Source organism: Microcaecilia unicolor, chromosome 11 (assembly GCF_901765095.1).
Source record: "Microcaecilia unicolor chromosome 11, aMicUni1.1, whole genome shotgun sequence".
NCBI classification, from domain to species: domain Eukaryota; kingdom Metazoa; phylum Chordata; class Amphibia; order Gymnophiona; family Siphonopidae; genus Microcaecilia; species Microcaecilia unicolor.
Window position 1 is genome coordinate 16,644,184 of NC_044041.1, and position 24,899 is coordinate 16,669,082.

General features: G+C 45.2%; 1 protein-coding gene across 2 annotated transcripts in view; it reads right to left on the reverse strand.

Moving 5' to 3' along the window:
* The window catches only part of SMTN (smoothelin), a 259,947-nt gene that overhangs the window by 137,533 nt on the left and 97,515 nt on the right, over positions 1-24,899 (reverse strand). For both annotated transcript variants that reach the window (XM_030220282.1, XM_030220283.1), the window contains exons 2-4: positions 21,337-21,497; positions 9,273-9,366; positions 2,165-2,243 (exon numbers count right to left, since the gene is read on the reverse strand). In XM_030220282.1, coding sequence (XP_030076142.1) covers positions 2,165-2,243; positions 9,273-9,366; positions 21,337-21,497 — 334 coding nt within the window. The remainder of the gene's footprint in view (positions 1-2,164; positions 2,244-9,272; positions 9,367-21,336; positions 21,498-24,899) is intronic.

Below are 24,899 nucleotides of genomic sequence, written 5' to 3' on the forward strand. Positions count from 1 at the left end.
GTTGGGGCCGGCCAAATCTCAGAGATGGCCGGGTTTCAGATGGCCAGCATCGGTTTTTGCCCATAATGGACACCGAAGCTGGCGATCTCAAATCCAGCCAAATCCAAGGCATTTGGTCGTGGGAGGGGCCAGGATTCGTAGTGCACTGGTCCCCCTCACATGCCAGGACACCAACCAGGCACCCTAGGGGGCACTTCTAAAAAGTTAAAAAAAAAATTTAAATAGCTCCCAGGTGCATAGCTCCCTTACCTTGGGTGCTGAGCCCCCCAAAACCCACTCCCCACAACTATACACCACTACCATAGCCCTAAGGGGTGAAGGGGGGCACCTACACTTGGGTACAGTGGGTTTCGGGTGGGTTTTGAAGGGCTCCCATTTTCCACCACAAGTGTAACAGGTAGGGGGGATGGGCCTGGGTCCACTTGCCTGAAGTGCACTGCACCCACTAAAACTGCTCCAGGGACCTGTATACTGCTGCAATGGACCTGAGTATGACATTTGAGGCTGGCATAGAGACTGGCAAAAAAAGTTTTTAAAGTTGTTTTTTTGAGGGTGGGAGGGGGTTAGTGACCACTGGGGGAGTCAGGGGAGGTGATCCCCGATTCCCTCCGGTGGTCATCTGGTCAGTTCGGGCACTGTTTTGGGACTTGGACCTGAAAAAAAAAACAACGGTCCAAATAAAGCGGACCAAATTCTCATGAAGGCCGGCTTTCTTTTTTCCATTATCGGGCGAAGCCGGCCATCTCAACGCACGCCCCCGTCCTGCCACGCCCCCTTGAACTTTTGCCAGCCCCGCAACGGAACACAGTTGAAGCTGGCCAAAATTGGCTTTCGATTTGGCTGATTTGGCCGGATTCAGGGGATCGCCGGCCATCTCCCGATTTGTGTCGGAAGATGGCCGGCGATCTCTTTCGAAAATAAGCTGGATGGAGTCACACTCATGCAATTCAAGTTTCAGAGCTGGTTCTCATACGTAAATGGTGATCTGTCCACTTCAAAAGGGCAAGTTCTTCACCCTAATGGCAAACTAAGGAATGATATTAACCACGTTGGGACGTGGAGGATGTGTAGGCAAAACTGAATGACTAGCAATATTTCTATTTTTTTTTGGGGGGGGGGGGAAGAGGCATCAGTCTGCAGGAGCAAATTGAGGGGGGTCTTTTACAAAGGTGCACTCACCTTTTTGGCAATGCTGCCAGGTCTGCGGGAAATTGGGCGGCTTTTAAAAAGCTGCGGTGCGGGTTTGGGCGCTTTTCTGGGGCTTCTATTGGTCTAATTTGGTCCAATAGAAGCCCCGCCGAGGCGGGGTTTATGACGTCGGAGGCTACATCAGGGTGGGGTTAAATACATCGGAGGCGGGGTTAAAGACATCAGAGGTGGGGTTAAAGATGTCGGGGGCGGGGTTGATGATGTCAGGGTGGGGTTTAACTTTGTGCTGGTTTTGGGCAGGGAAAATTTTTTCAATCTGGCAACCTTGGTTACAGATGCCCTTAGGAATGCATTGGCGTAAACCAAAGTTCAATGAACAGTATGGGCTGTTAGTCACACTTAGGTAATCTAATACTACAAAACTGAAAAACAGCCAAACCCAATCTCAAAGGGTCATGTGTGGTGAATATACAACAATAAATGACAAATAGGAAATACCCTCAGAAACCAAGGTCACTGCCAAGGTATAGATATCAGTGTCTTGATGGTCAGACCTTGGCAGTGACCTTGGTTTCTGAGGGTATTTCCTATTTGTCATTTATTGTTGTATATTCACCACACATGACCCTTTGAGATTGGGTTTGGCTGTTTTTCAGTTTTGTAGTAACGTATTGGCGTCTCTAACGTTTAGCGCACACCCAATTTCAGCATGTGCCAAAAATAAGAGTGCGCCTTAGTAAAAGACCCCCTGTGTCATTGGAATCTGGCCACAAGGTGTCACCCTTGAGCAGTGACCATGACTCCCTCACTCCCTTTTGCCCACCGTTGTCATCTCCAGCACTTGATTTATAGTTGCCCATTCGACAAGGTGGCTTACAGCAGGACACTAATCTCAAACATTTTTACAAAATCACACAAAACGAAAAATAATCATCGGACCAAAGTCAAAGACTCACAAATGACAGAAGCTTTCATTGTTGTCTCTGTCACAATTACATATAAAGAGAAAACCTACCCTCGATTTCTTCAGCTCTTAATTTGCGAATGGCAGCTCGGATCACCTTGCGCTCCTCATATTCACTCGTTCCACGAAGCTACAAGAGATTTCAGATGCCCGTCAAAGCAGCACAAGGTATAGAAGGTGCCCTGCTAACCCCAACGGTGCCCACAACCCCAAGGGAAGTGGGAAGAGGTCCAAAAGGGGGAGGAGAAGGGTCTGGAAATCTGAGGCAGTTTACTGAAACTTTCTAGATGAAGTGAAGGCAGTTATTTGGAAATTTATTGGTCATGTAATTTTAGCAACACACTAGCAGTTCACACTTTTAGCAGCAAACAGTCACTAGTGAACATATGGTTTAGGAAAGGAGTCGAAGGTTTCACTGATCAGTTAAAAGAGTGCAGGAACCAATAAAGGTTAAGAACCCCTGTCCTGCCAGGGTGAAGGGCAGTGTTCCTCAGTGCTAGAACCCCCCCAAATAGCGAGTGAACCCACTCTATGTGCCCTTGGTAAAGACAATCCAGGCTAAAGCTATGTAATGTGGTAGAGTGATGACTTGAAGAAATGCATATGGGAGTGGAGGAGTGGCCTAGTGGTTAGAGCACCAGTCTTGACATCCAGAGGTGGCCGGTTCAAATCCCACTGCTGCTCCTTGTGATCTTGGGCAAGTCACTTAACCCTCCATTGCCTCAGGTACAAACTTAGATTGTGAGCCCTCATGGGACAGAGAAATATCCAGTGTACCTGAATGCCACACACCTTGAGCTACTACTGAAAAAGGTGTGAGCAAAATCTAAATAAATATTTAAAACGCATGTACCAGGGGCGTAGCCAGACTTCAGCAGGAGGGGGGACTAGAGCCCAAGGTGAGGGGGCACATTTTAGTCGCCGACCCCCCTGCCACCCTTGACCCCCACCACCACCAGGTACCTTTGCTGGTGGGGGTCCCCAACCCCCGCCAGCCGAATTGCCCTTCAGCGCCGGTCTCCCAGTCCAGCGTGTTTGCTGATCTGGATTCTGTTTCTGTGAGTCCTGATGTCCTGTACATTCCTACGTGCAGGACGTCAGGACTCACAGAAACAGAATCCAGGTCAGCAACGCGCCGGAGACCAGCGCTGAAGAGAACTTCGGCTGTCGGGGATTGGGGACCCCGTCAGCAAAGGTACCTGATGGCAGTGGCAGGTGGGGGGGGGGGGGGCGGTTGAATATGGTGGGGGAGGGTCGGCAGCGGGGGGGGGGGGGGGGTGAAAGCAGGGGGGCCAGGACTAAATCTGTGGGGGCCCATGCCCCCACCTAGCTACGCCCCTGGCGTGTACATCCTCCCTGGTGACAGCCAAAGCAATATAGAAAGGAAGGTTTGGGTGAGACAGCGAACACTAGGGAAAGATGGACAAAGAGTAAAGCTGTGAAGCTCCAAGCACCAACCCCAGCGGATCCCACCACAGTCACAGTCCAACATTTACTCTGTTCAAACAAGTGGAAAAATAGCATTTCCGGGAGAGTTTTATATTTCAATAAAATTGGAACAGGAAATCAGAAAGAGTCATCCAAACCAGTCCTTCCTGCATCTCGGGATAATTTCCCCGTCTTACCAGCGCTGTCGGCTCTTCTGGAGCCCTTAGCACTGGACTGCAGACAAAAACGTCAAAATCCAGAACTGTAATAAGGTTTCTTAACATTCCCATCACAACACCCTGTTCTCTTTAGGGAGCTCAATGTCTGCTTAAGAATGGCACAGTTTGCTTCTAATAACATATTAAACATCACATCCTCTGCAGCTTCATAGGAGTGGAGGAGTAGCCTAGTGGTTAGGGTGGTGGACTTTGGTCCTGAGGAACTGAGGTCGATTCCCGGCACAGGCAGCTCCTTGTGACTCTGGGCATTGCCTCCATTGCCCCATGTAAGCCGCATTGAGCCTGCCATGAGTAGGAAAGCGCAGGGTACAAATATAACAAAAATAAAATAGATACTATTGGAGATTCTACATGGAATGTTGCTACTATTGGAGATTCTACATGGAATGTTGCTATTCCACTAGCAATATTCCATGTAGAAGGCTGCGCAGGCTTCTGTTTCTGTGAGTCTGACATCCTGCACGTACGTGCAGGACGTCAGACTCACAGAAGCAGAAGCCTGCGCGGCCACATTGGTGATCTGCAAGGGCCGACTTCTACATGGAATGTTGCTAGTGGAATAGCAACATTCCATGTAGAATCTCAAATAGTAGCAACAGTGGAGGAGTGGCCTAGTGGTTAGGGTGGTGGACTTTGGTCCTGGGGAATTGAGGAACTGAGTTTGATTCCCACTTCAGGCACAGGCAGCTCCTTGTGACTCTGGGCAAGTCACTTAACCCTCCATTGCCCCATGTAAGCCGCATTGAGCCTGCCATGAGTGGGAAAGCGCGGGGTACAAATGTAACAAAAACAAAACAATACATGTCATTCTTTTAAGAGTCTACATAACTTCACTGACATGCAAGAGAATGTTTTACATGGCAGAATCCAGATTAAGTGCCTCAGCCGTTTAAGACAAGAGGGGCAACCACAGTCCACGTATTGCTTCCATTGTGTGTACACAGATCTCATGCATATTCATTGTGGAAATCTTGAAAACCTAACTAGGTGGTGGCCCTCAAGGACTGTTGTTGCCCACCCCTGAATTAAGAGCTATAGACGAAAATGGAGCAGTCAAAAGTGAGGTTTGGGGTTTCTGCCTCCATCACTTTTAGTTTTCTAAGTGTGTGTGTGTTGGGGGGAGGGCCTTGGTAGAGCAATATTCACCATAAAAGTGCCCCTCACACCGGGGGTGGCAGAAATCTGCTTTACGAATGGAACTGAAAACACAGTGTGTTTTTTCTTGCAAAAAAGGTGCCGGCACTCAAATGTTAGGCCACCCTTCAGGAGTGGGGTGATCACTGAGGGACCCACCCCACAATAGCCAGGCCTCCTGCAACCAGTCACAGAATCTATTACAGGACAGAATTGGTGTGTAGAGCCTGAGCTCTATCATTAAAACTTGGGGGCCATGGGTCAATTTTAGCAGACAATGGAAAAGGTGCCGGTAACTCAGTACCCCCAAGTACCCCCTCAAAAAAAGCCCTGTGAAAACATCAAAAGAAATTTGATGCTCCAGTACTGAGTAATATTTCAAAAGGAGACCTAGTATCTAGTTACAGAAAGGGTGGTGGATACACGGAACGACCTCCTGGTGGAGACAGACTGAATTCAAAAAAAGGGTGCGAGAAGCACATAAGATCTCTTAGGGAGAGGAGGCGATAGTGCAGCATTTCAACCGGTGTGCCATAGGAGTTGGACTTGCTTAATTTATGCCAGAATGGAGTAAGTTTTCTTGTCTCTAGTAGTCGGTGGCAGGGAGCAGCAATTCATACAGCCTGCTTGTGCCAACCCCGGAGCCTTCTCTCTGACATTACTTCCTGCTTCCAAATAGGCAGGACGAGTCAGAGACAAGAAAACTTTTAAACGGTATGGGAGGTGGGGGGAGGTCAAGAGAGACAAAGAGCTATTTTTGTGGGCGTGGGGGAAACAGAAGGCAAATGTTGGCCTATTTGTGAGGGTGGTGGGGGGGGGGGGGGGAAGAGAATTTTTAAATGCTATGTGTGGGGGTGGGAGGGGAAGAAGGCAAAATGCTGGACCGTGTGTTGGTATGGCTGGGGGGGGGGGGGGGGGGGGGAGGGAAGAAGGTAAAATGCTGCACCTTGTGTGAGGGTGTGCCTTGACAATTTTAGTAACGTATAAGTGTGCCACAACACAAAACAGGTTGAAAATCTCTGAGATAGTGGATGGGCAGACCGGATGGGCCATTTGGCCTTTATCAACCATAATGTTTCTATGGTTTTTATGACAGTGACACCTACAGGTAGGAGGTGCATGTACCAGATTCTGAAGAGAGCTTTGCTACTTGGTGGGGAGGGAGGGGGGGGGGGGGGGGGGAATGGTGGATAACTCAATTTGAGAAGAACCTCAACAGCCATGATGACACACCACCTCAATTTTGGATCCAGAAAAAACTGCAATACATGGAATTGGAACAGTTTGCATTTGGGCTGCAAGCTCAGATATGAAGGAAGGTGATCCAAAGCAAACAAAATAAATTTGTCATTATTATTCAAGAAATTTTCCTTGGTTCTTCCCAAACCCCTCGGAAACACTGGAGAAGTGAAGATACTGTCTTGCATGCAGAACAATCTGATTGGTCCATATCGATTATATTATAAATAATTCCATATATATTCAGAGAGCAACAGAACCTTTTCTGCAGGTTTAACAGCGCTTCACCACCAGAAATAGCTAATTTGAAAATTCTCTAGCCTCAATTTTGGATAAAATGGCCTACATTTCCCAGCAACCATTCCCAATGTGGGTTAGGATGGGGGAGGCAAAATGCACAGTTTTACATTTTCAAAGCTACTTGTGTTTTACATGAAAACAGTCCCTATAGAAAGAGCGACTATAAACATCTTCTGGTACACTTTTCCTACAGCGATAATCAAAGCAAACCCATGCACAGGGCTATAGTGACAGCCAAAGATTACTTTAGATTCCTGCCCCTCCAGAGTTGTTGTTTTTTTTTTAAACTTCCCTGCCGTTCTTATTCAGATATATTTGATACATTTCTACCACACATTTTCCCACCTATTTGTGGCTTACATAGTACCGGAGAGGCGTTTGCAGACTCCGGTGTAAACAAATACAAAGTGATATTGTGGTTAGATAGAGTTCATGTGGTAACATAGTAGATGATGGCAGAAAAAGACCTGCATGGTCCATCCAGTCTGCCCAACAAGATAAACTCATATGTGTATACCTTACCTTGATTTGTACCTGCCTTTTTCAGGGCACAGACCGTATAAGTCTGCCCTCCACTATCCTCGCCTCCCAACCACCAACCTCTCTTCCCCCACCTGCTCCGCCACCCAATTTCGGCTAAGCTTCTGAGGATCCATTCCTACTGCACAGGATTCCTTTATGCACATCCCACGCACGTTTGAATTCCGTTACCGTTTTCATCTCCACCACCACCTCCCGCGGGAGGGCATTCCAAGCATCCACCACCCTTCTCCGTGAAAAAAATACTTCCTGACATCTTTTTTTGAGTCTGCCCCCCTTCAATCTCATTAAAGCCACATTATGGAATCGTACAACGGAAGAGTTGTGTTATGTCCATTACGTACTTTAGTTTTGTTGTGTTGCAAATTGATTTAGAAATCCGTTAGGAAACACTGCCACTCTGAATCTGATTGGTGGTTTGCTAGCAACTGAGGCTGGGTTACTTGTAAAATTAGTTCCCACTAGCACACACGGGAAATGTTTTTTTTTTTTCCATGGGCAGAAATTATGATAAACCTTATAGCGAGCGCAGCTCGTAGGTGTCTTGCAGTTGAAAAAGTGACTTCAAAAGACAGAAGGATGCTTGAGTACACAGGGAGAGAGGGATGGGCAACAGGAAAAAGGAGGTGACCGTTCCTCTGTATAGCTCTTGAAAACCTTATCTGGAGTACTGTGAAGAATTGTGGAGACCACATACCACACTTTCAAAAGGATATGAAGAGGATGGAGTCAATCTAGACCAGGGTTTCCCACGTCCCGGTCCTGGAGTACCCATTGCCAGTCAGGTTTTCAGGATATCCGCAATAAATATGCATGAAAGAGATTTGCATATAATGGAGGTAGTGTATGCAAATCCAGTTCATGCATATTCATTGTGGATATCCTGAAAACCTGACTGGCAAGGGCTATTCCAGGACCGGGACGTGGGAAACCCTGGTCTAGAGGGGGCTACTTAAATGGTTAATTATCTTCATCAAAGTATGTGGAGACGGACTTAAAGGTCTAACCATGTACACTCTGAAGGAGAGGTGGAAACTGGCTACAGACAGTTAAATACTACTAAGATATAAATACACAGGAATCGGGTCTTTTTGAAGGGAAATAAGGCTCTGGAAAGCGGGGTCATAGGCTGAGGAAGCACATCAGGATTGTGGACTGCACAGACTGACCCAAACCAGTGGTTTCGGTTCTGACCAAACCAATTCAGCGGCTGAAATCCGCCACTTGGTTTCAGCCAGAAACCGCAACCATAGTCCCGCCCCCTTGCCACAAAAGCCCATTCCCCCCCTCAGCCAGCCCCCCCCCCCCCCCCGGCTGCCCACCAACTAGTAATGCAGAAACTCACAACGGGGCCTCATTTGCATAAGTCAGTAATGGATAGTAAAGAGCAGGACAGAAAAGCAGGGTGTTTCCAAAAAAATAGAGATAGTCAATGGTAGGGCCGGCCTTGGTCACAGGATGACAGTGAAAGAGGGTAGACAAGAGTATAATGGAAGGAAATACTTCTTTACAGAAAGGTGGAGATGGTGAAGACACGGACAGTATCAGAATTCAAGAAAGCAAATTCAGAACAAGTGGTAAATGAGTACTCAGTTACATAGTGTTACATAGTAGATGATGGCAGAAAAAGACCTGCAGGGTCCATCCAGTCTGCCCAACAAGATAAACTCATATGTGCTACTTTTTGTGTATACCTGACCTTGATTTGTACCTGTCCTTTTCAGGGCACAGACCGTGTAAGTCTGCCCAGCACTATCCCCGCCTCCCAACCACCATCCCCGCCTCCCGCCACCGGCTCTGCCACCCAATCTCAGCTAAGCTCCTGAGGATCCATTCCTTCTGAACAGGATTCCTTTATGTTTATCCCACACATGTTTGAATTCCAAAATCTGTGAACAGACGCCTGCAAAGGCAACCAAGCGTGAGTAAATAGACCTGGGGACTGTTAGAAACAGGATTCTGGGCAAGATGGACCCTTGGTCTGACCCAGTAAGGCAACTCTTAAAAAACCAAAGCGGATTTCTGAGGGAGAGGAAGAGGTTGTAGAGATTAGTAATGGGTTTGGATGGGCAGACTGGATAGGCCATATGATATGGTCTTTTTCTGTCATTATGAAACAAAAAAAAAAATCATAACTTCTAAACACCAGTGTAATCCTCTGGCACTCACAAAGTTGTCTTACTCTGCACTGCTCTCAGGGATTATAACACTAGCTGAAAAACGGGGTCTTGATGCCCTTTCCCCCAAAGCTTGGGAACCAGGAAGGTCTCGTTACTTACCAAGGTGGTCAGTTCTTCCACATCTTTAATGGCTTCTAGTTTCCCCGATAAGAGGTCCAAGGATTTCTGCTGCTCCTCCTCCAGCCTCTGAGACCTAAAAAAAAAAATATACACAAGAGGGTCATTGCAGAACGGCATCTGTCAGGTGTAAACCTACATACAATAAAATTCAACCTGGAAAGAGGTGAAAGTCATTGAGAAAGATCATAAATCAGACCTAAAATCTAAAACAATGGAAGGGAGGGTTGACCCGCAACAATTACGAATATGAATCAAATGCTTCAATGGGCCCTACTGTAGTCAGCTGGAAGGAGAAAGGGAATGCTGACACCTACCCCCAGGGATAGTGGGGAAATATGCCAGCATCAGCAAACAGACTCGGGGATATCCTTAATTCCATCACACCATGACACTTGGCCAACGCTCTCCTCCCAGTTCAGCTGTCTCGAAGCCAAGTTGGATGCAAAAAGTGATTCCTGGGCCAGTATCTGAGCAAAACAAATCGCCCCTCCCCTCCCCCCAGAGCAGAAAATACAGCATTGCATCATCCCAAATCATTCCAAAGCAAAAGAAGCACTGCACAGCCCAGGTGCTAAACAGCCTCTGGATGCTTTTCAGCTCATTCTACAAATCCCTGAACTCTTGTACAACCGCTGCGCACCTTGAACCACAGCTGGAGGATCCCGCATGCTCATTTTAATTGACTGTTAGCTGCCGAAAGGCAAGCTGCCTTCCACGTCTACATAGACACACATAACAATGAACTCTAGTGTCAGAAAATACCTGGAATTTTGTCCGAACGTTATCTTTTTTTTCCTGGGTTTTGTGGGGCCTACTACTACTACTTAACATTTCTAGAGCGCTACTAGGGCTACGCAGCGCTGTACAAATTAACGAATAAGGATGGTCCCTGCTCAGAAGAGCTTACAATCTAAAGGACGAAATGTCAAGTTGGGGTAGTCGAGATTTCCTGAGAAGAGGTGTAGTGATTAGGTGCCGAAGGCGACATTGAAGAGGTGGGCTTTGAGCAATGATTTGAAGATGGGTAGGGAGGGGGCCCGGCGTATGGGCTCAGGGAGTTTGTTCCAAGCATGGGGTGAGGCGAGGCAGAAAGGGCGAAGCCTAGAGTTGGCGGTGGTGGAGAAGGGTACTGAAAGGAGGGATTTGTCTTGAGAGTGGAGGTTACGGGTAGGGACGTAAGGGGAGATGAGGGAAGAGAGGTAAGGAGGGGCTGCAGATCGAGTGCATTTGTAGGTGAGTAGGAGAAGCTTGAACTGTATTCGGTATCTGATCGGAAGCCAGTGAAGTGACTTGAGGAGAGGGGTGATATGAGTATATCGGTTAAGGCGGAAGATAAGACGGGCGACAGAGTTCTGAATGGACTGAAGGGGGGATAGATGGCTAAGTGGGAGGCCGGTGAGGAGTAGGTTGCAGTAGTCAAGGCGAGAGGTAATGAGAGAGTGGATGAGAGTTCGGGTGGATACGATAGGCAGAACGTATCACAGACCTAAGTCTATAGGTTTTAGAACAAAACCTTGACTATTCATGTTGCAGTTAGCAAGACAGAATCCTAATGCAGTGAAATCTATGACGGAGGGATTCGGGCATCCAGAATTTCACTCTAACTGATTCTTGACAGGTAATGTTAAAAGTCCGATAGGCTGCTGTATGGAGACAGATCTGTGATATACTCTGAGGAGCCAATCTAAAACCAGTGCTTCCCAAGTCCAGTCCTGGAGTACCCCTTGCCAGTCAGGTTTTCAGGATATCCACAATGAATATGCATGAAAGAGATTTGCATATAAGAGGCAGTGCATGCAAAGTTCCTTGTGGATATCCTGAAAACCTGACTGACACAGGGTACTCCAGGACTGGACTTGGGGTTCACTGTAATACACTGAGGGGCATAATCGAACACGAACGCCCATCTCCATGGGCGTCTATGTCCGAGAACGGGTACGTGAAGGGGCGGGACAGACCGTATTTTCGAAAAAAAAAGGGGGCATCCATCTTTTTTTTCGACAATACGGTTTGTGCCCGGCAAATGCATTGGATTTGTGTTGTTTTTGAGCCGGGCTGTTTCGTTTTCCAGCGATAATGGAAACCGAAGGCGCCCAGCTCAAAAATGAACAAATCCAAGGCATTGGGTCGTGGGAGGGGCCAGGATTCGTAGTGCACTGGTCCCCCTCACATGCCAGGACACCAACCGGGCACCTTAGGAGGCACTTGTAACAATAAAAAAAAAATTAAATACCCCCCAAGTCCATAGCTCCCTTCCTTTGGGTGATGAGCCCCTCAAATCCCCCCCTAAAACCCACTGCCCACAACTCTACACCATTACCATAGCCCTTATGGCTGAAGGGGGGCACCTAGATGTGGATACAGTGGGTTTTGGGGGCGGTTTGGAGGGCTCCCATTTACCACCACAAGTGTAACAGGTGGGGGGGGGGGTGGGCCTGGGTCTGCCTGCCGTAAGTCCACTGCACCCACTAACAACTGCTCCAGGGACCTGCATACTGCTGTGATGGAGCTGGGTATGGCATTTGAGGCTGGCATACAGGCTGGAAAAAAAGGTTTTAAAGTTGTTGTTTTTTGGTGGGAGGGGGTTAGTGACCATTGGGGGAGTCAGGGGTGGTCATCCCCGATTCCCTCCGGTGGTCATCTGGTCATTTAGGGCATTTTTTGAGGACTTGTTCGTGAAAAAAAAAAAAGGGTAAAAAATGACCCAAATTTGCGCTAAAAACGCCTATCTTTTTTCGATTATAGGCCGAGGGCGCCCATCTCTCCTCGGCTGATAACCACGCCCCAGTCACGCCTTCACCACGCCTCCGGCATGCCCCCATCAACTTTGCCCGTTTCCGCGACAGATTGCAGTTGAAGACGCCCAAAATCGGCTTTCAATTATACCAATTTGGGCGCCCACGGGAGAAAGGCGTCTATCTCCCGATTTGGGTCAAAATATGGGCGTCTTTCTCTTTCAAAAATAAGGCTGACAGGGTACTCCAGGACTGGACTTGGGGTTCACTGTAATACACTGTGTGTTAAATCTATGTGAACACAATTTCCTATGCACTGAATCTTCATGTGCATAAATTTTCCTTTCTTTTGCCTAATTTTGCTATATTAAACTCTATGTGGTTACAAAATGAAACAAAAATCATTACAGTTCAGGTCTTCAAACAAGTGATTCAAGAAAGTAAATGTTATTTGAGGGGTTTTTTTTTTTTTTAAACAAAAATCAGATTTAAAAACATTAGCCGTCCATCTGTTTATCCCAACAATCTCAGCTGCACTTGTCCCCTCGGCTCCCTATTGAAATGTTTCGTTCTATTGTACTGACATTACATGTATTGTGCTGACATCGTGTTTATCATATCTATGAAATATGAATGTTCTGTACCTAATGTACACTGTGTTCAATAGCTTTCAGGCTTGTAAGAGGTTATACACAAAAAGATACATTACGTTGCCTATTAAAATGTTTCATTTGTTCTATGCCGACATCGTAAGCATGATATGAATGTTCCTCCATGAAGAATCATTTTGTACTCTGCTGACATTTATCACATTTCTGTTATATGATTGTTCTACTATGCAGTTTTAATGTGTATATTTCTGGCGTTATAATGCCTTTGTATCACTCCGTGGTGAGACCGCATCTCAAATATTGTGTTCAATTCTAGTCACCGCATCTCAAAAAAGATATAGTGGAATTAGAAAAAGTACAGAGAAGGGTGACGAAAATGACAAACGGGATGGGACAATTTCAAAGTGGCTAGGCGTCTTCAGCTTGGAGAAAAGAGAGCTGAGGGGAGATATGATAGAGATCTATAAAATAATGAGTGGAGTGGTACACGTGAATCACTTGTTTACTCTTTCCAAAAATACTAGGACTAGGGGGCACGCAATGAACCTACAAAGTAGTAAATTTAAAATGAACCAGAGGAACTTTCCGTCATTCAACGTGTAATTAAACTCTGGAATTCGTTGTCAGAGAATATAGTAAAAGCAGTTAGCTTAGCAGGGTTTAAAGAAAGATTTGGCTGGCTTCCTAAAGGAAAAGTCCACTGACCATTATTAAAATGGACCTGGGGGAAATCCACTGCTTATTTCTAGAATAAGCAACGTAAAATGTATTGTACTTTTTTGGGGATCTTGCCAGGTACTTGTGACCTGGATTGGCCACTGTTGGAAACAGGATGCTGGGCTTGAAGGACCTTCAGTCTGTCCCAGTAAGGCAATACTTATGTACTTATTATTAGGATTCAATTTGCCTGTCTCATTTACCTCATTATATTTGGTCATTTTACTATTGCTCTGTTGTTAACAGAATTGTAAGTTTTATGTCAAGCTGTATCTGGCTGTGAATTTCAGAAATAGAACCTGATCTAGCCACAAAAGCTTAAACATTCCAATGACAATTCCAGACCCGATTTATATAAACCATTTTCCGGCAAATGCACCGATAAAACAATTAGACAACTGCTAGATAACCCGATAAATCACTTCACATTTACAAAGATAATGTAGAAAAAAAAAGGTTCCATTAGATATAACTTTAGATTTTAAAAGTTAACTTCCTCCTAATAAATCTGGGTCCCCGAGTAACATTTGGAAATATCGTTTTGGTCTGTCCAAAAAAATATCTTACCTAGTCTAAGAAAAACAACCAATCCAATTCCAAAATTAAAAAAACCCCACTAATATAGCAAAAACCATATTTTCCAGTAACAGACCTGAGAAAGTTGAAACTTAAAATTAGATTTATCTTCAACTTCTCATCTCTGCCACTTTATAGCTTCAGAACGAGTTCAATGACCGAACTTTGGTTTCAGATAGAAAATAATGTGCATCAACGTTTGGTTGTAGTGTTGCCTCTAGGGCTTTGTATCACATTTAAAACATTTTCTTAGGGGCAACCTTAGCTACCCAAGGAAAATTTGGTGCTTATATTTCTTCTCCTCACAGAATCTTCTCCATCTTGCATGCATGAGACAATTCAGACTTAGATCTGATCATCAACCAAAACAATATTGGTTTCCAAGGAAAAAAACTTTCCCCGTCTACCTTTGCTACATGTTTTTCATCCTGCCAAACTCGCTGCTCAAACTTACTCCATTGTGCCAAAGTACCATTTGAATTCATGATGCAGCGAGATGCGAAACACGCTGCATGCCGGCTAGCGGTCCCACAAGAGAGCTAAAAGCTAAAGTTATATATTATATATAAATTATATACGGCGTAGTCCCAGGATACATGATAGACCTTATAGATTTACCAGTAAGAAACAGAGTCAGATCGTCAAGATCATACCTAAACCTTCACTACTCAAATTGCAAAGGACTGAAATACAAAACAGCTCATGCATCCGGCTTCTCCTACATAAGCGCACAACTATGGAATGGCCTCCCAAAAGCCCTGAAAACAATCCACGACCACGATCAGGAAATCACTAAAAACCAACCTCTTCAAAAAGGCCTACCCCAACGACCCTACATAAACCTCTTCACCAAGCAACACAGCATGACTAATGATCGTACTGGACAACACACAACCTTCATCCCTTCCTATCCTCCACATATACCTCATTCGATCACTATACAACCTTGTATTTGTTATGAACCGACTGGGCAAGTGCCTTTGATGGTACTACGTAAGCCACATTGAGCCTGCAAATAGGTGGGGAAATGCGAGGTAAAAATGCAACAAATAAATAAAATAAATAAAGTTTAGCTTCAATATTTTAATGATATAAATATACAAAAGATTACAAAATAGTTGATATGATACTTTGAAGCAAAGTATTGATTAAATAATCTAGACCTTGGAGGAGGCAGGTGAGTCAAGAACATGACTGTCCTTGTGAAACGAGTCACTGCCAAGGTCTTGAATTAATATCATATAAGCCTGCTAGATCTCAGATAAATGATCTCAGAAGTCTGTTTTTGTCGCTGGGTTTCTTTTTGGTGAAAGTGCCATTTTGGCTACGTCACAGATTCCAATCTAGAGAAGGCTTGCATCAAACATCTATGGAATTCCCTTGCTCCATATGAGAAACCAGTGATCAGGTGGGAGAACACAGGGTGTTGGGGGTTTTGTTGGATCCTGGTCTGTCTTCCCATGCATTTCTTTAAAATGGAACCAGATTCACTCAATATGACCTCTGACAAATAGAGGAACACTTCCAATTCTTCTGCAGTTCACTCTTTAAGGGTGTCTGTCTAAGGGAACTTAGGCGTTTGCAGCTAGTGTTGATGATAACCAACTTCTATTCCTACTTGATAATACTAGCTCGTCTACACTCTCAGGTTTGTCTGATAACTTGACTAAGATCGCTGCTCGGTTTTCCTCTCATCAATTGAAATTAAACTCCTCGAAAACTACCGCTTTGTTTTTTTCCATCACTTGTCTCACTTCGAATCCTTCAATCACAGGAATACCTATTCCAGATAAAGAAGAAATCAAGATCTTTGGGGTTCTTCTTGATAATCAACTCAGTTTTAAGTCAACGGTGAAGAAGTCTTTCTTTGTGCTCTGTCAAACATGTCTTGCTAGATCCCTTCTTTTGATAAATCGTCTTTGCGGCTTCTGGTTAAATCCTTGGTTATTTCTTGACTAGATTATTCCAAAAATTCAAATAGTGGGTTGATAACACTTCAAACAAACTCCAGGATCACAAAATATAAAGTGGTAAGTCCACACACATTACATTTCTTATATCATTTTTAGAATGTTCTTTTTTCCTAAAAAAAAAAAAAAAAAGAGGAAAAAGTCCTCAATTGGCTATGACTACTACTACTACTTAATATTTCTAAAGCGCTACTAGGGTTACGCAGCGCTGTACAGTTTAACAAAGAAGGACGGTCCCTGCTCAAAGGAGCTTACAATCTAATGGACAACATGTGCAGACAGTCAAATTGGGGCAGTCTAGATTTCCTGAATAGAGGTATAATGGTTAGGTGTCGAAGGCGACATTGAAGAGATGGGCTTTGAGCAAGGATTTGAAGATGGGCAGGGAGGGGGCTCTGGGTATGGGCTCAGGGAGTGGCAAGGCAAAAAGGGCGGAGCCTGGAGTTGGCGATGGTGGAGAAGGGGACAGAGAGGAGAGATTTGTCCTGTGAGCGGAGGTTTCGGGTAGGAGCGTACGGGTGATAAAGGGTAGAGAGGTATTGAGGGGCTGCAGATTGAGTGCATTTGTAGGTTAGTAGGAGAAGCTTGAACTGTATGCGGTACCTGATTGGAAGCCAGTGAAGTGACTTAAGGAGAGGGGTGATATGAGCATATCGGTCCAGGCGGAAGATAAGATGTGCAGCAGAGTTCTGAATGGATTGAAGGGGGGATAGATGGCTAAGTGGGAGGCCAGTGAGGAGTAGGTTGCAGTAGTCAAGGCGAGAGGTAATGAGAGAGTGGACGAGAGTTCGGGTGGTGTGCTCAGAGAGGAAAGGGCGAATTTTGCTGATGTTATAGAGAAAGAAGCAACAGGCTATGACTGTTTTACCTAACTGAAAAGCAGGTAGACATTTATGATTTACACACAGCTCACAGTTCTCTATCATTGGTCTTTAAAAAACCTCCATAATTTTTAATTCAAAGTATAAACATAAATTCTTCTCAAATCTTCTCAGCAAACATAAACATACACTGTGCGTGCGTGGAAAAAAAAATCACTTAACAGCAGGAATGTTCCCAACGGGGACCTGTTTCACCTCATAGGCTTCCTTTGGGGAATGAGCTCTCTGCCAGTGATTTATAACAATGCTTGCCTGCCATCACCTTACAACGTTACAGTCTGCCCAAAGGTTAAGTGATTTTTTTCCACACACACACAGTGTATATTTATCTTTGCTGAGAAACTTAATATTATAATTGTGTTCGCATTTGGGTAATAACTGAGAAAATACTGTTGAAAACTGGAAGAAGAAGAAGAAATAAATATATATCACAGAAATGGAAAATCTTGGCACATTTAAACTATCTCTAGACTTCTGCATGAAGGTAGCTCTGCCCTCATTATTGAATATCTCTCTTTTAAATACAAGTAATAAACAATATTAAGTGCATTTTTATAATATACCACTACATTCCATAAAACAAAAGGAGCAAAAGTTCCCACAAATCATCTCTCTCTTTTGATCTAGGCACAGGAAAAAAATTTTTAATGCTCCCAGGTTTCAACCTAATTCATGTTTCATGTGGGATATAACTGCCATAAATAAGCAAATACATAAGATAGAAACTCTAAATGCTGAGCACCTGATTCTTATAACATGATGTCTGTTTTAGTGGCCCTTTACAAGGAGAAAAAAAATCTCTGCACGAACACATGCTAGGGTGTCCTTACAACCAGCTCCTCCAAATAACACAATGATTACAATTTATAACAAATTACTACTCTAACTATGAAAAGTTATTCCATTATTATACTTCCTCCTGTCTGCAGTACAAGCTGGCATGTTTGAAAATACAAGCGAGATTAAATAAAAATGCTACCAACAATAAAGAACAATATGGATGCAGCAACTCATAGTGGAGGAGTGGCCTAGTGGTTAGGGTGGTGGACTTTGGTCCTAGGGAACTGAGGAACTGAGTTCAATTCTCACTTCAGGCACAGGCAGCTCCTTGTGACTCTGGGCAAGTCACTTAACCCTCCATTGGCCCATGTAAGCCGCATTGAGCCTGCCATGAGTGGGAAAGCGCAGGGTACAAATGTAACAAAAAAAATATATAGGTTTGTTTGCTTTGTTTTGAGTGTACGCAGAACGACGGCTGTGCGGGGAAGGGGAAACAGATACTACCCTAACTGGCTTCAACATTTTGACGTCATGCCGTCTCCTGTTCTCAATCAAACCTCCTTGGTAGAAACAAAGAAATGTGTACATAAACTGAGTGTATTGCTTAGTACCCCTTATTACATCAGTTCCTGAACAACCAACACCTTCTCCTTTTTAACCTCTCCACCAAGACAAACATGGTCTTTTCAGTGTACTTCTGCTGAACTGTGCCCAAATTCCTTAGCATTTCAAATCCAGGGTGCCGCAGAGGACTAAGCTAACCTTGCATTTTTATTATAATTCTACCATCTAACTGCAGGCCACGTAAACCAGCTGTCACCGAACACACGTTTCCACTCGAGCATCACTCTACAACCAGAATCTGTTCCAGTGGAAAACTCATCTTGCAGTGAAAAATCATCTCTCAGCAGGACACAATATCATCTGGGGGGGGGGGGGGGGGGGGGGAAGTAAGTGGGATGAAATAGAGTCAGTTTCTTAGTGAGAAGAGGCCTCAGTTCCTCTCCCTCATCTATATGAGTGATGAAGGCACCTCTGAGGACTGCTCACATTTTTTTTTTTAATGAGCAAACAGTACAACTTAGACAGTGGGAATTTGTGAATAAGAATGTGTGTGCGTGTTTGGGGGGGGGGGGAGGGGGAGGAGAAAGGGTAGAGTATCATGGATTTGATATACTGCCTTTCTTTGGGTACAATCAAAGCTGTTTACAATTTTTAGAGCTGTACCAAACTGCGTAGTTTACTATTTGGCTGAATATGAATAATGGACACTGAGCTTTAACATAGCAAATAATAAAAGAAGCAAAGTGAAACAGATCAAGTGTTTATTTCGATAGGATTTAGCACAGATTATTCGTAATCAAATGTAAATCACTGTTCAGCCAAATACAAAATTTATTTATTTATTGCATTTGTATCCCACATTTTCCCACCTATTTGCAGGCTCAATGAGGCTTACATAGTGTTGTTAACAATGTCATTACATGATATCAGATACAGTTAGTATTGTGCAGAGATTAAGCAGGGGAGAGAGAAGAAGGGAGAGAGTGATCGGGAGTTATGTAGGTGGATCTTCATAACTGAGTGGGTTGGTGAGGTGAATTAATGAGATGTATTTGGGGCAGAATCAAATCCAATACCAATATTCAGTACAGCCCTAATTATTATACGCAGGTACTTTCTCTGACCCGTTTTTGGCGCCATCAATTTCTATGGGGACAAACTTCGGTTTAGCGCACCACTGATAAGTGTAAGATTCGCTTATATGCATGGTTTAAGACCGCTCCTCTGCAGGAACGACTCCGCATAAGCGCACGCACAGAATATGGAAGCCGATTGGCACGTGACAAAGGGGCGATAAATTTGAAATCTCATTGGTTAACTGCCATAGGCAGAATAAGCGAAAGAAACCTGTTACAGTGTACACTGGAGTCGTCGTCGTTGTCGTCGTCATCGCGTAACTGTAAGATTTTAACACTGGCTGAATGAATAGAAGTTCTTAAAAAAAGTCTTGGTCTAACTGAATTCAAAGCCACTGTTGGATGGTTGGAAAGATGGAAGGAGAGGAACAACATAAAATTAAAGAAACAGCATGGTGAAAAACAAGACACTGATGACTTTGGTGCTGAAAATTGGGTTGTTTCAGTTCTTCCTACCACCTTGAACAAGTTTGCACCTCGTGACATTTTCAATGCTGACGAAAACGGTCTCTACTGGCGAGCAATTCCTGATGGAACACTTGCATTCAAACAAGCCGAAACTACAGGAAGTAAAACGTCGAAGGACCGACTGACGATCCTCCTTTGCTGCAATATGGATGGGAGTGAGAAGTTGGAACCACTCGTCATTGGAAAGAGCAAACAGCCCCGTTGCTTCAAGAATGTTAAGCGACTTCCTGTGTTATATGAGGCTAACGCAATTCATGGATGACTGGGGAAATTTGGAAGCAGTGGCTAAAGAAGTTAGACACTAGAATGCGGGCACAAAAGCGTCAGATTTTGTTGCTTTGTGATAATTGTGCTGCACACAGTGATGATGTCAGGCTGTCTAATGTCAAGGTGGTCTTCCTGCCACCAAACACTACCTCTCTGATCCAACCTATGGATCAGGGCATAATAGCCAATTTCAAACAACATTATCGGGCTCTTGTTCTACGTCGTCTGATGAGCATTATGGATGACCAGACTGGCAAGGATAAACGTGCTGTTGAACTGGCTCGTAATCTATCACTGTTGGATTCCCTACATATGCAGAAAGAAGCCTGGAATCATGTTACACAGGCAACCATTGTGAACTGCTACAAGCGGGCAAGCTTTGTTAGGGATGTGGAGAGGGACGAAACAGATGCAGTTGTTGCAAACGCGTCAGATGAACAGGTTATTGACATCCCAGCCAGTGTTGAACTGGCTCGTAATCTAATCACTGTGAGTCCCTACATTTGCATAAAGAAGCCTAGAATCATGTTACACAGGCAACCATTGTGAACTGCTACAAGCGGGCAAGTTTTGTTAAGGATGTGAAGTGGGATGAAACAGATGCAGCTGTTGCACACGCGTCAGATGAACAGGCTATTGACATCCCAGCCGGTGTTACTGAAGAGGAGTTTCATCACTACGTAGCTGTTGATTACGATCTACACACAGCTGAAGACAGCACTGATGTCGAGATATGCACCTACATGCAGGCAATAGCTGATGATGAAACAGATGATGAAATGAGCAGCTGACGAAATTCAACAACCTCCTGTCACTTTTGCAAGAGCGCTGGAGAGTCTCAACACCGTGCGGGCCTATCTGGAGGCCACTGGATGTCAGTGCTATGACAGTTTTTACCATCTGGCAGACATAGTCTATGGAACTCACAGACACAATAGTGTACAGAGGACTATGACTGATTACTTCAAGTAAGCCTAACGTCAGTTAACGGAGACTGTATACTGTACGTATAATAAACAGGACTGTACATATGTTTATCAGATGTCAAGCTTCTTTGGGTCACAGCGGTTAAGTGCACGCTCCGGTTAACTGCATGTATTTCTTTGGCCCCAGACCCTTGCACTTAAGCGGATTGCACTGTATATAGATAGAAAGATAGATATAGATAGATATTCCATACTGCTTCCCTGGGCCAGCCAAAGTGGTTTACAAACAACTGATAAAAACTAACCCGTGGAGGAGCATGGGTTAAATTCTTTGGCTCCAGCTTGACTATCTTAAAAAACCAGAAGCACCAACTGGTGCCTGGGATACAGGTGTGTAATAGGTGTCACTCACCGCAGCCGGTTTTCCTTGTTCTCCTGTCGCTCACTGCTCTTCTCTGACCTGAAACGTTTGGTAGCGAGAGCCTCTACGCTGCCTTCTAGCTCCTTACGCCGGAGCTCCCGGATCGCCGCGCGGATCTGGCGCCGCTCAGCAAGGTCCAACGTCACCTCCAGCTGTGAAACAGAGACATGCATGTTCCTGTCAGTGCTGATGCAAGGTAAGGAGTATCAGCGACAGAATGAAAATTACAACATGAAGTCACAGAGAAATGCGCTGTATCCTAAGACATTCCAAGCACCATCTCACCCCCCCCCCCCCCCCACACACACACTGCTGCTCAGTACATAAGACTAGTATTCTATACGGATCACACTCCCACAATGGGGCCATTTATCTCCTTCTCACAGCTAGACAGCAATACTGACGCCAAGACAACATTTATACTTTACAAGGACACAGCACACATTATGCTCGAATCATATTTCCGTGAACACTGACATAACAGAGAGCAGTTCCTCCTCCCCCCCCCCCCCCCCCAGTCAAGGTTTTCAAAGCAGATGATGTGGAACTATTAAAAAGGTTCAAAGTAGGCAATTACACCACAATATTTTGACCAATCACTCAATCACACTACGCTATCTTGAGATATACAATTAATCTTTATGCATATCACTTTAATTCATTGTAAACCTTATATTTCCGGGCTTGTGATTATTTATAATTAAAGATAAATCTTTTTTTTTTTTTTTTTTAACACCTCAGTTTAGCGGAGTCATGGTGCCCTCATCGCTTTTGGCGCCACTCTCCAATCGTCACTGGTCTTCAAATATGTTTTTTTTTTTCATTATATTTTTTCTGTAACAGAGTGGATACCCAGGAGGGAGTGGAAAACATGAAAAAGGATCTGCGGAAGCTAGAAGAATGGTCTAAGGTTTGACAATTAAAATTCAATGCGAAGAAATGCAAAGTGATGCACTTAGGGAGTAGAAATCCACGGGAGACGTATGTGTTAGGCGGGGAGAGTCCGATAGGTACGGACAGGGAGAGGGATCTTGGGGTGTAGTATCTGAGGATCTGAAGGCGACGAAAGTGTGACAAGGTGGTGGCCGTAGCTAGAAGGTTGTTGGGCTGTATAGAGAGAGGTGTGACCAGCAGCAGAAAGGAGGTATTGATGCCCCTGTATGAGTCATTGGTGAGGCCCCACCTGGAGTATTGTGTTCAATTTTGGAGGCTGTATCTTGCTAAGGATGTAAAAAGAATTGAAGCGATGCAAAGAAAAGCTACAAAAATGGTATGGGATTTGCGTTACAAGACGTATGATTTTATTTCCAAGCTGAGGGAGACCGTGCAGTGAGCACCAGTTGTGACTGAGTACAGGGAGCAGCAGCAGTGGTAGAGCTCTGCCAACCCACATGTGCCAGCCAAGGTAACTAAGCACGCCAGTGGTCCACAGCACATAATTTCCCAATTTCTCCAACACAGAAAGTGAACTAGAATCCAGGATTGGTGAGGTCCGCTAGAAGCAAACAAAAAAAACAAAAAAAAATGAACAGATGAGACACGTGTTTCCCAAACTTTGTGGTTATGATCCCATTTTAGTGGGGGAGGGGAGGGGAAGCCCGTAAACCCCAGCCTTAGCTTGCTGCCCACGAGGTGCTGCTTTTTGGGGGCAAGGGAGATGTATCAAACGAGAAATATAAAAGCCAGTCTCCCTTTCCTGCAATAAAATAAAATAAATCCCATTCTGTTTATTCTAATGCATGCAATGTTGGTTTCTTCAAGTACAAAAAGTGAAAGTGGCATGCAGGGAGATTTGAGCACTAAATATGTCCATTATTATTCCAACTGGGGTGGTTAACCTGAGGAGTGCCTGAAATAGCTGGCTGCCTAGTAGGCGTTTTGTCATTACATAAATAAGTCTTGCGCACACCTGTGACATGGATTAATTTGACTTTACTTCAACACAACTTCTAATTGTCTGTGCTTCGGGGGGGGGGGGGGGGGGGGGGGGGGGGGGGGGGGGGGGGGGGGGGGGGGGGGGGGGGGGAGGGTTCCTTACAGGATTTATGTTTTCTTACCATGATCATACTGTTCTTTAGTCATAAAGCAGGGTTATTCACTGCAAGACCTGGCAGCCAGTGACGGCCCTCATTGACCCTGTGTGGCCCTCCCACTCCCTCCCCCCGAATCTTGCTACTGGCACTGTTCTGCACCCATATTCATGGAGGCATGGTATATTGTGATGTATATTTAATACGAGTATTATTTGTATTTAATTGCATTGTTTGTATAATAGATAGTACTGTGTGCTGGGGTTCTCTCTCCCCCCCCCCCTACAGTTTGCAGTTCCTGTGATTGGCTCCTTGTGAGCTTTCCCTATTGGCTGTCAGCTCTGAGCTAGGGGCAGCCCTCTTTCTTTGCCCCGCAGGCTGCCTGGAGGCTGCCTGGGTCGCGCGTGTGTGTGTGTGTGAGAGAGGCTCCGTCTGTGCTTGGCATGTCATTTGCTAGCAGCTCTTCTAAGAGCTGGCCTTTCCTAGTTCCATTATGGTTCCTTCAAGGTTTTTCTACCTTCTCTTTCTCCTGTCGCTCTCCTTTAGGTTCTTTCCTTAGAGCATGTCCCTTGCCAACTCACTTAGAGGCTTCTCCCTTAGGCTGTCATAAAAGGCATTTTCCCTTTGTTTCTAGCTGTTTGTGTTTACAGCTTTGCCTCTCAGCAGTGCTGAAATCTTGTCTCTCCTTGCCTCCGAGGTGGCTGAGTAGGGACTCCCTGTTGCAATAGGCACAGTTCTTACAGTCAGCTGAATTGTAGACTGGATTCTCTTTGTGTATTGGGAGAATTCAGTGGCGTAGCTATGGGTGGGCCTGGCTGGGCACAGGCCCACTCAATCTTGGCTCAGGCCCACCCAGGTGCAGCGCCACACTGCTCTCTTCCTTCCCCCCTCTCCTCCGCGGCGTCCCGGCATCTGCACTCCAGTCTCTGAACCCCTGCCCTCCCTGGTGTCGATACAGGTGTCCTCGGCACCTGCAGCGATTTATTCTCGCTGCTTGCGCCGGACCCACAGGCTTCCATCTGCCGCGTTCTGCCAGACAGGAAACAAGCAATGACATCAGAGAGGGCAAGTATGGCAGATGGAAGCCTGTGGGGCAGGAGCAAGCAGCGAAAATGAATCGCTGCAGGCGCCGAGGACGCCTGTACCGACATCGGAGAGGGACGGCGTTCAGAGACAGGAGCGCAGATGCCAGGACGCCGCAGAGGAGAAGGAGAAGATGTGGGGTAGGTGAAAAGAAAAAAACCTCTTATGTTCTTAATATCTTCGGGACGATATTTGTGGTGTTGTGATAGAGTCACATCCAGGATAGTTGGGTTAAGGCATTTTCAGTCTGAAATACAAGTCCCAGAAGGCATTGCAGGCAAGGAGCCAGGGGGTGAGATGAAGAACCCGAACTGGACTCCTAGCTGCAATAAGGGAAGATATGGGTGTAAGCTGGCAGGACGTGTAGATTGGCTGCAACTAGGGGGGAAAGGCGATAGGAAACCCTGTGTGCAGGAGCTCATCATTAGTCTAATGCTTAAC